General features: G+C 39.3%; 1 protein-coding gene across 5 annotated transcripts in view; it reads left to right on the forward strand.

Annotated features, from left to right (window-relative positions):
- Positions 1–16540, forward strand: part of SHPRH (SNF2 histone linker PHD RING helicase) — an 89053-nt gene that overhangs the window by 37931 nt on the left and 34582 nt on the right. For all 5 annotated transcript variants that reach the window (XM_025294432.3, XM_044924129.2, XM_044924131.2 and 2 more), the window contains 3 exons: positions 5441–5548; positions 8197–8339; positions 16255–16428. In XM_025294432.3, coding sequence (XP_025150217.2) covers positions 5441–5548; positions 8197–8339; positions 16255–16428 — 425 coding nt within the window. The remainder of the gene's footprint in view (positions 1–5440; positions 5549–8196; positions 8340–16254; positions 16429–16540) is intronic.

The raw sequence follows: 16540 nt of genomic DNA on the forward strand, positions 1-16540 counted from the left end.
GTTTCTCTGATAATCTTCTTGCAGCTGTGTGGCAACTGCTTGTTGTAGACATGGCTGCGGGTAGCCAACAGCACAGAATGTAAATAAGCAACAAATTAAATGAAATCATGTTGATTTCATTACAGACCTGCCAAAGGTGTAGTTTAGTAAAAATAAAGTTTTCTACTTTTTACACCTTTCAGTGTATTATTTAAAGAAATAAATAAACTCAAATTTTCACTATAACTTATGTCCTCAAAGAAATTCCTTCTGCAATGAATATTGCCTCTCATTAGAAACAGTGACATAAAATAGTTTTAATACACTTATTATGCCAATTTCCCAGTGAAATTTTGCCTCATTAAAGATCAGAAAGATGGCAAACCTAAAAGCAAAAGAGCAGTAGATGTGTTTGAAAACTACTGAACCTGTAAATGGAGCCTTTATGTAAATTAAGAGGATAAAAAAATGAGATTTTGTAAGTATGTACTTACTTGTAAGTAAATATGTAAATATTTTTAAGTATGTATCTAGTTAGATGCTAGATAGTAATCTAGCATCAAGTGTATGAAATTTTCAAGTGAAAAAGTGTATGAAAATTTGCAAGTGAAATTTTATTCCCAGTGCAGGCGTCTAATCTTTATATGTAATCAGTCACTTTATTAAATGCTTTCAGTGACAGGAAGCTCTCTGGGAGACAGTCCTATCTATTAATAGACAGCTCTAATGACCAGCTAATTACAACCAAGGAATTGTAATGGATATTAATTGGAAGGTTGTGACAGGAAGAGGAAAATTGCATCATGAGGTGGAGGGTTCATACTATGTAGATGTATTTCCAAGGAAATCACTTTATCACTTTGGCCTAACTCTTACATGATATGAAGCCTTGGTATTTCAAAGCTGGATGAAATTCTAGAAATCATCCATTTCCACCACCTCTTTTTGTAGATGAAGTAACTGAAGCCTAGGAAAATGAAATGGCTAGTCAAAAGAGATGTGTCTATTCACTTGACTTCTTGAAATTGCTGTTGTTGTAAGTCAGAAGTGGTCTACTATTGGCAATTTCTTATGGCTCATCCCACTACTAAGTGGAGTATTGGGATTTCCAGTTCAATAGTCTTTCCAGTTTTTCTCCCACTGTCCACATAGCCTCTGATCATCCCCTTTCTTCATTCATAAAATAGTTTCCAGAGTCAGTTAAGTATTTCAATTAAATGGACAAAAGTGAATTTCCCTAAGTTTCCTAGTGGAAACTTACACGAATAAAATTTTTCAGTGTTTCTGTTGCTTTGCAAATAACATGATCCTTTTTGTTTTGAGAAGTTGAAAGGGCCCCAATTTTTGAATCCTTTTTGTATTAACCTTCTAGGACTGCCATAACAAAATACAGACTAGGTGACTTAAACCATAGAAGTTTCATTTCTCACACTCATGGACTGGAAGAATTACTGTTGTTAAAATGTTTATGCAGCCCAAGCCAATATACACTTCCAGTTTAATTCCTATTAAAATTCCAATGGTATTTTTCACAGAAATAGAATAAACAATCCAAAAATCTGTGTGGAACTAGAAAAGATCCTGAATAACCAAAGTCATCTTGAAAAAGAAGAACAAAGCTGCAGGCATTATGCACCCTGATTTTAAGCTATATTATAAAACTATAGTATCTAAAAGAATATGGTGTTGATATAAAAGCAGACACATAGATCAGTGGGAAAGAACAGAGAGAGCCCAGAAAGAAACCCACCCACATATGGTCAGTTAATTTATAAAAAAGAACAAAGATTCAGTTCAGTTCAGTCTCTCAGTTGTGTCCAACACTTTGCAACCCCATGGACTGCAGCACACCAGGCCTCCCTGTCCATCACCAACTCCTGGAGTCCACCCAAACCATGTCCATTGTGTCAGTGATGCCATCCAACCATCTCATCCTCTGTCGTCCCCTTCTCCTCCTGCCCCCAATCTTTCCCAGCATCAGGGTCTTTTCCGTTGAGTCAGTTCTTCACATCAAGTGGCCAAAGCTGGAGTTTCAGCTTCAGCATCAGTCCTTCCAATGAATATTGGGGACTGATTTCCTTAAGGATGGACTGGTTGGATCTCCTTGCTATCCAAGGGACTCTCAAGGGTCCAACACCACAGTTCAAAAGGATCAATTCTTCGGCACTCAGCTTTCTTTATAGTCCAACTTTCACACCCATACATGACTACTGGAAAAACTGTAGCTTTGACTAGATGGACCTTTGTTGGCAAAGTAATGTCTCTGCTTTTTAATATGCTGTCTTGCTTGGTCTTAACTTTTCTTCCAAGGAGCAAACGTCTTTTAATTTCATGGCTGCAGTCACCATCTGCAGTGGTTTTGGAACCCAGAAAAATAAAGTCTGTCACTGTTTCCCCTATTTACCCATCTGTTTTTCATGAAGTGATGGTACTGGATGCCATGATCCTAGTTTTCTGAATGTTTAGTTTTAAACCAACTTTTTTACTCTCCTCTTTCACTTTCATCGAGAGGCTCTTTAGTTCTTCACTTTCTGCCATAAGGGTGGTGTCATCTGTGTATCTGAGGTTATTGAGATTTCTCCTGGTAATCTTGATTACAGCTTGTGCTTCATCCTTGTCCAGCATTTCTCATGATGTACTCTGCATATAAGTTAAATGAGCAGAGTGACAAAATACAGCCTTGACGTACTCCTTTCCCAATTTGGGACCAGTCTGTTGTTCCATGCCCGGTTCTAACTGTTGCTTCTTGACCTGCATACACATTTCTCAGGAGGCAGGTTAGGTCGTCGGGTATTTCCATCTCTCAGAATTTTTCACAGTTTGTTGTGATGCACACAGTCAAAGGCTTTGGTATAGTCAATAAAGCAGATATTTTTCTGGAACTCTCTTGCTTTTTCAGTGATCCAGTGGACGTTGGCAATTTGATCTCTGGTTCCTCTGCCTTTTCTAAAACCAGCTTGAACATCTGGAATCTCGCGGTTCACGTATTGCTGAAGCTTGGCTTAGAGAATTTTGAGCATTACTTTAATAGCATGTGAGATGAGTGCCATTGTGCAGTAGTTTGAGCATTCTTTGGCATTGCCTTTCTTTGGGATTGGAATGAAAACTGACCTTTTCCAGTCCTGTGGCCACTGCTGAGTTTTCCAAATTTGCTGGCTTATTGAGTATAGCAATCATCTTTTAGGATTTGAGATAGCTCAACTGGAATTCCATCACCTCCACTATCTTTGTACATAGTAATGCTTCCTAAGGCCCACTTGACTTCACATTCCAGGATGTCTGGCTTGAGGTGAGTGATCACACCATTGTGATTATCTGGGTCGTGAAGATCTTTTTTATATAGTTCTTATTCAATAGGGAAAGGACAGTCTCTCCTTTTTTTTTAATTGAAGTATGGTTGATTTGATATGGGGCTTCCTTGGTGGCTCAGATGGTAATGAGTATGCCTGCAGTGCAGAAGATCCAGATTCAGTTCCTGGGTCGGGAAGATCCCCCGGAGAAGGGAATGGCTACCCACTCCAGTATTCTTGCCTGAAGAATTCCATGGGCAGAGGAACCTAGGAGGCTACAGGCCATGGGGCTGTGAAGAGTTGGACACAACTGAACAACTAACACTACTACTACTATAGTTAGTGTATGAGACAGTATACAGCATAATGATTCAGTATTTTTATAGATTATACTTTGTTATAAGCTATTGCAAGATAATGGCTATAATTCCCTGTACTATACAATATATGCTTGTTGCTCTTCTGTTTCATATGTCGTGGTAGTTTGTATCTCATCCCCGGATTTGTCCTGTCCCCTTTCATCTCCCCAGTGGCAACCAGGAGTAGTTTGTTTTCTGTATCTATGAGTCTGTTTTTGTTTTGCATATATATTCATTTTATTTTTTAGATTCCAAGTGTAAGTAATATGATAAAATATTTGTGTTTCTCTTTCTGCCTTGTTCACTGAGCATGATATTCTCTGTGTCCATCCCTGTTTCTGCAAATGGCAGAATTTCTTTCTTTGATTATAGCTGAATAGTATTCCATTATAAATATTTACAATAGCCTCTTTATCCATTCATCTCTGTTGATGGGCACTTGGGTTTTATCATGTCTGTTAATTGTAAATAGTGCTGCTCTGAACATCAGAGTATATGTATCTTTTTGAACTAGTGTTTTCATTGTTTTTCCATCTGTATACTCAGGAGTGGAATTGCTGAATCATATGGTACAATATCTAGTTTTTTTTGAGGAATCTCCATACTGTTTTCCTTAGTAGCTATACCAGTTTACATTCCCACCAACAATATGCAAGGGTTCTTTTTTTCCATGTTATCCCCAACACTTGTTATTTGTAAACTTTTTGATATAGTCATTCTAACATGTGCGAGGTGATACCTCATTGCTGTTGTAATTCATATTTCTTTAATATTTAGTGGTTTTGAGCATCTTTTCATGTGCCTTATTAGCCATCTCTGTGTCTTCTTTGGGAAAATGTCTGTTCAGGTCTTCTGCCCATTTTTTAATTAGGTTGTCTTTTTGATATTGAGTTTTATGTGTTGTCTTTATACTTTAGATGCTGACCTCTTATCAGGGATTTAGATATTAACCCCTTATCAGGCAGTTAAAAAATAGGCACAGGATAGGAATAGACATTATTTCAAAGAAGACATACAGATGGCCAACAGGTACATGAAAAGATGCTCAATGTCGTTAATCATCAGGGAAGGCTAGAAGTCTAATACCAAGGTATCATCAGGGTTGGTTGCTCCTAAAGATTCTCTCCTTGGCTGGTAGACGGCTGCCTTCTCACTGTGTCCTCATATGGCCTTTTCTGTGTGCACTTGCATCCCTGGTATGCCTCCCTTTTCTTTTAAGGACACTAGTCATTTTGGATTAGGGCTCCACCCTTATCATCTCATGTATGTGCATTTCCTCAGTCACTTTCTTAAAGACCCTGTCTGTAAATATAGTCACATTGGGGGTTATAGCTTCATCATACAGATTTTGAGGGAACACAGTTCAGTTCACAAAACCTGTGTTAGTGTATATTCTCAAGTGTTAGTTCTAAACTGACATAATTCCAGGGAATTATAATAACTGAATGAGATAAGAAATTCTAAAATGTATTCCTGCTTTGCCTTATAGTTTAAAATGTTACTGCTCTTCCTCCTCCCATTTTTTTTTTTAATTAAAAAATTAGAAATTTGGAGAGCAAATCCTTGGAATTTTTTATATTATATGACTTACAGGTAAATGTAAGTCAAGGTGGCCTCCAGATAAATTCTCTTCAACATACATATTAGGAACTTCTAGCATGGGTTTTATATTCTCTACAGTATACTTGAGTTTAATGCTTAAGTTAAACAGATTTAAATAAATAAAATAAGCACACTGTTCTTGAAACATCATACTAGATTATTTTCTTGACCTGGAGCAAAAGTTTATACTTGTTTCATGTTTCAACACAGGCCAAACAGCTACGAGAGCATTATATGAGCAAGTGTAACACAGAGGTTGCGGAAGCCCAGCAGGCTTTGTTGCCTGTGCAGCAGACTATCCGTGATCTTCAGAGAAAGGTATGTATGTAATTTTCCTTACTTACATTTTTCTCCACATAACATTTTGGTGGTGTGAAGACCTTCGGGAGTGCGAAGTCAAGTGGGCCTTAAAAAGCACTACTGTTAATAAAGTTAGTGGATGCAATGAAATTCCAGCAGAACCAGTCAAATCCCTAAAGTATGATGCCATCAAGGATTTGCATTCATTATGCCAGAAAATCTGGAAGACCCAGCAGTGGCCACAGGACTGGAAAAGGTCAGTCCTCATCACAGTTCCCAAGAAGGGTACTACCAAAAATGTGCTAACCATCAAACAGTTGCACTCATCTCTCAAGCTAGTATGGTCTTACTTAAAATCTTGCATGCTAGGCTTCAGCATTATGCAAACCAAGAACTTCCAGATGTCCAGCTGGGTTTCAAAAAGGAAGAGGAACTTTAGAGATCACATTGCCAACGTTCGGTGAGTTATAGAGAAAGCAAGGGAATTTCAGAAAAACATCTCTCTCTGTTCATCAGCTACGCTAAAGCCTTTAACTGTGTGGATCATGACAAACTGTGGAAAGCTCTTGGATGGGAGTACAGACCACCTTACCTGTCTCCTGAGAAACCTGTGTGCAGCTCAAGAAGCAACAGCTAGAACCCTGTATGGAACAACTGATTAGTTCAAGATTGAGAAAGGAGTATGACAGGGCTATCTGCTGTCACCCTGTTTCTTTAATCTGTATGCTGAGCACATAATGAGAAATGCCAGACCGATGAGTTACAGGCTGGAATCAAGATAGGCAGGAAAAACATCAACAACCTCAGATATGCAGATGATACCACTCTAATGGCAGAAAGCAAAGAAGAACTAAAGAGCACCTTGATGAGGGTGAAGGAGAAGAGTGAAAGAGCCAGCTTAAGACTAAATATTAAAAAACTAAGGTCATAGCATCCGGCCCCATTACTTTATGGCAAATAGAGGGGGAGAAGGTGGAAATAGTGACAGATTTTCTCTTCTTGGGCTTCAAAATCACAGTGGATGGTGACTGCAGCCATGATATCAAAGACGAATGCCTCTTGGCAGGAAAGGGATGACAAACATAGACAGTGTGTTGAAAAGCAGAGACATTAGCCTGCCAACAAAGGCCCACATAGTGAAGGCTATGGTCTTCCTGGTGGCCACGTATGGTTATAAACACTGGACTGGAAAGAAGGCAGAACACCAAAGAATTGAGGCCTTCCAACTGTGGTCCTGGAGAAGACTCCTGAAAGTCCCTTGGACAGCAAGGAGATCAAACCAGTCAGCCTTAAGAGAGATCAACCCTGAATATTCACTGGAAGGAATGATGCTGAAGCTGAAGCTCCAGTATTTTGGTCATCTGATATGAACAGACAACTCATTGGAAAAGTCCCTGATGCTGGGAAAGATTGAGGGCAGAAGGAGAAGAGGGCGTTAGAGGATGAGATGGCTGGACAGCATCACCGATGCAATGAGTATGAACTTAGGCAAAGTCCAGGAGATGGTGAGGGACAGGGAGGCCTGGTCTGCTGCAGTCCATGTAGTCTCAAAGAGTCGGACACGACTGGGACACTGAACAACAACAACATTTTGGTTTATGTTCTGATCTGGGGAGAAACTTAAGCTTTCTTATTATCTTGGAATTCTTAGCACCTAGTATAGTGAAGTGAAAGTCACTCAGTCGTGTCTGACTCTTTGCGACCCCATGGACTATACAGTCCATGAAATTCTCCAGGCCAGAATACTGGAGTGGGTAGCCTTTCCCTTCTGCAGGGGATCTTCCCAACCCAGGGATCGAACTCAGGTCTCCCGCATTGCAGGCACTTCTTTACAGCTGAGCCACAAGGGAAGCCCGTATAGTACCTGGGCCACAATAAAAGTTTATTTGCTGTTAACAGTGTTTATTGATTGAATGAACAGATACAGAAATAAGTCACCTATTTTGAGGTTATTTGATTTCTTTTAAGGTATAGTGGGGTTTCCTCTACCCTTGGTATATAACAAGTTGTCTTTTGAAGAAAGTAGACTTCCACAACCTTCTTTGGATCTTAGATGTGCATGTTTCCAAAATCTTTCAAGGTTTGAAATATTAGAACTATAAGTATTTTTCTTATGAAATATGTGCCATTTGTCATTTCTAAAATTTCTCTTTCATGAAGTCAATAGCAAAGTTTAAAAAGGAGGCTACACAAAATACACTTTTAGTTTTTGATTTTAATCAGTTACACCACGTGTTATTCTTCCTAATTCATTAATTATTTAGTATTCAGGCATATAATTTTGTTAATACCATAGATTATTCATTGAGTAGAATCTTGTTCAGTTAGTTGAGGATAAGCACGAAGTCTTTATTATGCTGAAAAAGAAACCTGTTACCTTTTCAGATATATAGAGTGGATACTGAATTTTAAAGTATTTTTTTTAGCTCAGCTTTATTTTACATGTATGTACAATAAATTCTCACTCATTTAGAGTAATCATGAAATAGGTGTTCTATTTAATTATATATGCAGATATTGTATTCATTCATTGTATAGCCAACATGTCTATTTGTCTCCCTACCACTATTGTGATTTTCCTGAGAGTGGCATTTATTGTTTCTTTTAGAACCCTTTTCAGTGATAGAAATACAGTGAGTACTGAAAAGACATTATCTTGTTTACAGATTCATTCTAATTCTCCTTGGTGGCTGAATGTGATACACAGAGCAATAGAATTTGGTATTGAAGAGGAACTTGCTCAAAGAGTGAGAAATGAAATAACCAGCAACTACAAGCAACAAACTGGCAAGCTTTCTATGTCAGAGAAGTAAGAAAGTAGCACAAAACAGGATAATTATATTAGTAGTCATCCCAAATATTCAGATCATTTGGTATTAAGAGTTACAGTTAAAGATCATAACATACTGCGGTTATGAACATCTAAATTTCATATTTTGTTAAGTGTATATTTCAAACCAAAATATGAGGTATAAATCTAAAAGATAAACCTTTTTTCCTTTATATTAGTCATTTTTAAATGTTTTCTTTTTTAGTGCGCTTTTTTTTTCTATTTTTTTTAATCTGCTTGAAGTATATTTTTGTATCTTTGTTGGATAAAGTTGTTTAAAACCAAGTTGAACCAGAGTTTTGAAATAGGCTCTGTTTCGGAGATTTCTGCCCTTGGGGTAAGCCATTCCCATTTCCCTATGTCATTCATTCCCTGAGAGCTAAGCTCATAGTGCCACAGTGAGCAGTTTTATATTTTAGAGTCTTTGTCTTCCTGTCTTTCTTCTTATCAACACTTACAATTCTTTAAGATAGATATATTGGATTATTGCTCTTGATGTATGAATGGTGAATAATTCTTTCCAAAGAACAGATATACTCTGTCAAAAGTACCTTCAGTGGTTTAACCGAAAGGGATGTCAGCCTAGTGTGGGGACAGCCTAGGTGTTGTGGCAGAACTGGATTCTGGGTGGAAGGATGTCCGCCTCTCAGATCACATCCCAGTCAGAGGTCAGCCTTGGCATTAAAGCTGGTTTTCAGTGAAAAATTCAGTAAGAATGTCTGTTAAATATTAAAAGCATTTTCATTTGCTCTTCAAAAAACTTTTCCAAATGTCTACTACCACCCTAAAAAGATATGCTCCATTTTCCATTTGTCACTATTAACTTGGATATACCTTAGTATAATCATTTTTTTCATAATACAGAATCTGATATACTTCTCATTTCTAAAGTATATGCAGTATTCAGTTCAGTTCATTCACTCATTCGTGTCTAACTCTGCAATCCCATGGACTGTAGCACACCAGGCCTCCTTGTCAATCACCAACTCCCTGAGTTTACCCGAATTCATGACCCTTGAGTCAGTAGTGCCATCCAACCATCTCATCCTCTGTCACCCACTTCTTCTCCCACCTTCAATCTTTCCCAGCGTCAGGGTCTTTTCAAATGAGTCAGCTCTTTGTATCAGGTGGCCAAAGTATTGCAGTTTCACCTTCAACATCAGTCCTTCCAATGAACACCCAGGACTGATCTACTTTAGGATGGACTGGTTGGATCTCCTTGGAGCCAAGGGACTCTTAAGAGTCTTCTCCAACACCACAGTTCAAAAGCATCAATTCTTTACAGTCCAACTGTCACATCCATACATGACTACTGGAAAAACAATAGCCTTGACTAGACGGACCATTGTTGGCAAAGTAATGTCTCTGCTTTTGAATATGCTGTCTAGGTTGGTCATAGCTTTTCTTCCAAGGAGCAAGCATCTTTTAATTTCACGGCTGCAGTCATCATCTGCTGTGATTTTGGAGCCTCAAAAAATAGTCTGCCACTGTTGCCCCATCTATCTCCCATGAAGTTTGGAACCAGATGCCATGATCTTTGTCTTCTGAATGTTGAGTTTTAAGCCAACCTTTTCACTTTCCTCTTTCATTTTCATCAAAAGGCTCTTTAGTTCTTCACTTTTTGCCACAAGGGTGGTGTCCTCTGCATATCTGACATTATTAATATTTCTCCAAGCACCCTTGATTCCAGCCTGTGCTTCATCCAGTCCAGCATTTCTCATGATGTACTCTGCATATAAGTTAAATAAGCAGGGTGACAATATACAGCCTTGACATAATCCTTTTCCTATTTGGAACCAGTCTATTGTTCCACGTCCAGTTCTAACTGTTGCTTCCTGACCTGCATGCAGGTTTCTCAAGAGGCAAGTCAGATGGTCTGGTATTCCCATCTCTTTCAGAATTTTCCACAGTTTATTGTGATCCACACAGTCAAAGGCTTTGGCATAGTCAATAAAGCGGAAATAGATGTTTTTTTCTGGAAGTCTCTTGCTTTTTCAAGGGTGCAGCGGATGTTGGCAATTTGATCTCTGGTTCCTCTGCCTTTTCTAAATCCAACTTGAACATTGGGAAGTTCACAGTTCACATACTATTGAAGCCTGCTTGGAGAATTTTGAGCATTACTTGACTAGCATGTGCTGCTGCTGCTAAGGCGCTTCAGTCGTGTCCGACTCTGTGCGACCCCATAGACAGCAGCCCATCAGGCTCCACCGTCCCTGGGATTCTCCAGGCAAGAACACTGGAGCGGGTTGCCATTTTCTTCTCCAGTGCATGAAAGTGAAAAGTGAAAGTGAAGTCGCTCAGTAGTGTCCAACTCTTAGCGACTCCATGGACCACAGCCTACCAGGACATCCATCCATGGGATTTTCCAGGCAAGAGTACTGGAGGGGGGTGCCATTGCCTTCTCTGGACTAGCGTGTGAGATGAGTGCAATTGTGCGGTAGTTTGAACATTCTTTGACACTACCTTTCTTTGGGATTGGAATGAAAACTGACCTTTTCCAGTCCTGTGGCCACTGCTGAGTTTTCCAAATTTGCTGGCATATTGCATGCAGCACTTTCACAGCATCATCTTTTAGGATTTGAAATAGCTCAACTGGAATTCCATCACCTCCACTAGCTTTGTTTGTAGTAATGCTTCCTAACGCCCACTTGACTTCACATCCCAGGATGTCTGACTCGAGGTGAGTGATCACACCATCGTGATTATCTGGTTCATGAAGATTTTTTTTTGTACAGTTTTTCTGTGTATTCTTGCCACCTCTTCTTAATATCTTCTGCTTCTATTAGGTCCATACCATTTCTGTCCTTTATGGAGCCCATCTTTGCCTGAAATGTTCCCTTGGTATCTGTAATTTTCTTGAAGAGATCTCTAATCTTTACCATTCTGTTGTTTTCCTCTATTTCATTGCATTGATCACTGAGGAAAGCTTTCTTATTTTTCCTTGGAACTCTGCATTCAAATGGTATATCTCTCCTTTTCTCCTTTGCTTTTGGCTTCTCTTCTTTTCTCAGCTATTTGTAAGGCCTCCTCAGACAGCCATTTTGCTTTTTTGCATTTCTTTTCTTTGGGGATGGTCTTGATCCCTATCTCCTGTACAGTGTCATGAATCTCCATCCATAGTTCATCAGGCACTCTATCAGATCTAGTCCCTTAAATCTATTTCTCACTTCCACTGTTTAATCATAAGGGATTTGATTTAGGTTATACCTGAATGATCTAGTGGTTTTCCCTACTTTCTTGAATTTAAGTCTGAATTTGGCAATAAGGAGTTTATGATCTGAGCCACAGTCAGCTCCCCATCTTGTTTTTGCTGACTATGTAGAGTTTCTCCATCTTTGGCTACAAAGAATATAATCAGTCTGATTTTGGTGTTGACCATCTGGTGATGTTCATGTGTACAGTCTTCTCTTGTGCTGTTGGAAGAGGGTGTTTGCTATGACCAGTGCATTCTCTTGGCAAATATTAACTGCTTTTGAGGGCACTCCCTTTTTCCTGTTAAGCCCAAGAATCACCATCCCTGGATAAGTTACTTATGTCACAATGTTTGTCACAATGTTTTACCTCGTGTTAAAGCTATGTCCTAAAATGTTCTGCCAGCATTGTGGAATCAGCTGATAAAGAAAAGATATTTTTATATGTGTTGAATTTGTTTTTCTTAAATCACGCAGAAACTACTTTTAGAAGTTGTAAATCTCCATATTAGAATATATCCCCTATTAAATATTTTGAGGTCTCATGGCTGTAAAAGGACCAATCAGTTCAGTTCAGTTGCTCAGTTGTGTCCGACTCTTTGCGACCCCATGAATCGCAGCACGCCAGGCCCCCCTGTCCATCACCAACTCCCGGAGTTCACTCAGACTCACATCCATTGAGTCAGTGATGCCATCCAGCCATCTCATCCTCTGTCATCCCCTTTTCCTCCTGCCCCCAATCCCTCCCAGCATCAGAGTCTTTTCCAATGAGTCAACTCTTCGCATGAAGTGGCCAAAGTACTGGAGTTTCAGCTTCAGTATCATTCCCTCCAAAGAAATCTCAGGGCTGATCTCCTTCAGAATGGACTGGTTGGATCTCCTTGCAGTCCAAAGGACTCTCAAGAGTCTTCTCCAACAGCACAGTTCAAAAGCATCAATTCTTCGGTGCTCAGCTTTCTTCACAGTCCAACTCTCACATCCATACATGACCATTGGAAAAACCATAGCCTTGACTAGACGGACCTATGTTGGCAAAGTAATGTCTCTGCTTTTCAATATGCTATCTAGGTTGGTCATAACTTTCCTTCCAAGGAGTAAGCGTCTTTTAATTTCATGGCTGCAATCACCATCTGCAGTGATTTTGGAGCCCAGAAAAATAAAGTCTGACACTGTTTCCACTGTTTCCCCATCTATTTCCCATGAAGTGATGGGACCAGGTGCCATGATCTTCGTTTTCTGAATGTTGAGCTTTAAGCCAACGTTTTCACTCTCCACTTTCACTTTCATCAAGAGACTTTTAGTTCCTCTTCATCTTCTACCATAAGGGTGGTGTCATCTTCCTATCTGAGGTTATTGATATTTCTCCCGGCAATTCCGATTCCAGCTTGTGCTTCTTCCTGCCCAACGTTTTTCATGATGTACTCTGCATATAAGTTAAATAAGCAGGGTGACAATATACAACCTTGACGTACTCTTTTTCCTATTTGGAACCAGTCTGTTGTTCCATGTCCAGTTCTAACTGTTGCTTCCTGACCTGCATATAGGAAACATTAAATGTATAATTCACTACACAAACATGAATTTTAAAGGCACTAGATGTAAATAAAAAGTAAGAAAATACATTTTTGAAGTTAATATTGTTTTAGATTATATGTATTCAGACATGAAATTTTTATGTCAGAAACCAAAGTACTCCTGTTTACTTGTTAGTGATTCTTAAGGAACGCTGTTTAGCTTGGTAATTAAGAGTGCAAGTAGGTTCTTGAGTCAAACTGCCTATGTTCATACCTCAGTTCCACACCTTATTATCTCTGTGTTCTTCGGAGAGTTAGATAAGCTCTCTCTGCCTTGGTTTCTTCATCTATAAACCCACAAAGCATTGTTGTTAAGATTAGAAAAAGGTGCTTACTTACAATACTACCTACCATTAGTATGGTGTATAAGAGTTACCATCTATTATTATCTTTTTTTCTTCATTTAAGACCTGCAAGAGAGAGCATCACTAAGACTTGTAAATGCTAATTTGTAAGGATATTTTTCAGTCCTTACTTACGTGCTCAGATCTGAGTCAGTAAAGAGAATTTTTCCAAACCCACTTCTTCCTGTTGGTTCAAAAGTTAGTTTTTGAAGAGCAATTTAAATTTTTAATGTTACAAATAAAAACCTTTGTTTTCTTTTTGTGAATAGTATTGATAACCAACCTAATTTTAAGTATCTCTATATAATTTTTTTTAGAAATACTGAGAAGCTATTCTGTCTATTATACACGTTTTTTAAAAGGAGATATAACCTAATTCTTACCTTCTAACCGTTAGTTTAATGAGAAGACAAGAGTTATAAGTAATTTGAGAAATATGAGCATGCATAAACAAAGTACTGGGACTTCCCAGGTGGCTCAGACTGTAAAGAATCTGCCTGCAATGCAGGAGACCTGGGTTCGATCCCTGGGTTTGGAAGTTCCCCTGGAGGAGAACATGACAGCTCACTCCAGTATTCTTGCCTGGAGAATCCCCATGGACAGAGGAGTCTGTTGGGCTGTAGTTCATGGGGTCACAAAGAGTCAGACACAACTGAGCAACTAAGCACAGCATACCAGTGCAGGAGATCTGGATTTGATCCCTGGATCAGGAAGATCTGCTGAGGAGGAAATAGCAGCCCACTCCAGTATTCTTGACTGGGAAATCCCATGGACAGAGGAGCCTAGTGGCTACAGTCCATGGGGTCACAGAAGAGTCAGACATGACTTAGCATCTAACACAGCAACAAAGTACAAAAATGAATAATGTTGTAATAAACTCCATGAACAGAAAGAAACAGACTAATGTGAAATATTGGGAAAGCCTTTTAGGAAGAAGAGTAGTCTCTTATGAACAATTTGGAGAATGATACATGGATTTTAGGAAGAAGGATATCAGTCAGTTCAGTCACTCAGTCGTTTCTGACTCTTTGCGACCCCATGAACCACAGCACGCCAGGCTTCTCTGTCTATCACCAACTCCCAGAGTTCACCTAAACCGATGTCCATTGAGTCGGTGATGCCATCCAACCATCTCATCCTCTGTCGTCCCCTTCTCCTCCTGCTCTCAATCTTTCCCATCATCAGGGTCTTTTCAAATGAGTCAGTTCTTCACATAAGGTGGCCAAACTATTGGAGTTTCACCTTCAACATCGGTCCTTCCAATGAACACCCAGGACTGGTCTCCTTTAGGATGGACTGGTTGGATCTCCTTGCAGTCCAAGGGACTCTCAAGAGTCTTCTCCAACACCACAGTTCAAAAGCATCAATTCTTCAGCGCTCAGCTTTCTTCACAGTCCAACTCTCACATCCATACGTGACCACTGGAAAAACCATAGCCTTAACTAGATGGACCTTTGTGGGCAAAGTAATGTCTCTGCTTTTGAATATGCTGTCTAGGTTGGTCATAACTTTCCTTCCAAGGAGTAAGCGTCTTTTAATTTCATGGCTGCAGTCACCATCTGCTGTGATTTTGGAGGAGCCCAAAAAAATAAAGTCTGATGCTGTTTCCCCATCTATTTGCCATGAAGTGATGGGACCAGATGTCATGATCTTAGTTTTCTGAATGTTGAGCTTTAAGCCAACTTTTTCACTCTCCTCTTTCACTTTCATCAAGAGGCTCTTTAGTTCTTCACTTTCTGCCATTAGTGTGGTGTCATTTGCCTATCTGAGGTTATTGATATTTCTCCCAGCAATCTTGATTCCAGCTTGTGCTTCTTCCAGCCCAGCATTTCTCATGATGTTCTCTGCATATAAGTTAAACAAGCAGGAGTACAGCCTTGACGTACTCCTTTTCCTATTTGGAACCAGTCTGTTGTTCCATGTCCAGTTCTAACTGTTGCTTCCTGACCTGCATACAGGTTTCTCAAGAAGCAGGTCAGGTAGAGTCTTAACCTAAAAAGCAAACAAATCCCATTTATTTTTTTTTTACTTTTTAATTTCTTATTATTCTAGGCTTTGTTTTTCCTTTCAGAAATGCATACACACACAACCATAAATTTTTTGTCTTAACCTGGTTCATTTACAGTTTATCAGATTGGTTAACAGTTTTTAAATTTAACTCTTAGTTCTGCCACGTAGCTTTCTAACTTTAAATTGCTTTGATTCATTAAGCTTTATCTACATTGTGGGGACCATGATGTCTTTTGAGGTTAACAGGAGATGTGCTTGGCAAAGTGGCTGGCATTTAGTAAATGGTTAATTAATAAAATACATGTGGATATGTACAAGTTCCTGGTAATATGGAAAATAACTGTTGGCCATTTTTCTTCTTTCTTCTCACTTTTCTGTCTTTACTTTTCATCCTGCAGTCACCACCTCTGCACAAAGAGCATCGATGTCAGGGAGCATCAGTCAGAGTTAAAAAGAAAAAAATGTGACAATTCTGATCTTTCACAGACATCAGAGGCAGATGTCTGCCTCTGAGGTAGCACATAGGTTTTGCTTACTGTTTTGGGGTTCTGAGGCCAGCAACTATCAGATGTTTTTGTTATCTTTTATAGTGGACTACCCAATGTTATTATTCTTTGTTTACCAGCTGCATACATGCCTAAGTTAAATTCACCCATGTGTGACTTGGTAAAACGTTGCAATTTCTTTAACACGTTGCCAGCCACTTTTTAAATTTTCAAGAAATTGACCTACTATTCTTTTCTTTGTTGTGTGTGGTGCTGGTGATGGGAATCAGGTTCCATGACTGCCGAGGACTTCAGTTCTTACTGACAACACATATGGAAGAGCTCAGTAAGTTCCAGAAGCAAGTGAGAGAGGCTGTAAAAAACCTGGAGGGACCTCCATCTCGGCATGTTATTGAATCTGCAACAATCTGCCATCTCCGACCAGTCAGACTTCCTCTCAACTGGTGGGTAATAGCAGAAATTACCTGGTGGACAGCGTCATTCCTTTGAGCTAGATTTCTTCTGAGAGAAGAAACAGTGGCTCACATAAAACTTTTTTTCATTTGAATTCAGATA

Source organism: Bubalus bubalis, chromosome 10 (assembly GCF_019923935.1).
Source record: "Bubalus bubalis isolate 160015118507 breed Murrah chromosome 10, NDDB_SH_1, whole genome shotgun sequence".
Lineage (NCBI taxonomy): Eukaryota > Metazoa > Chordata > Mammalia > Artiodactyla > Bovidae > Bubalus > Bubalus bubalis.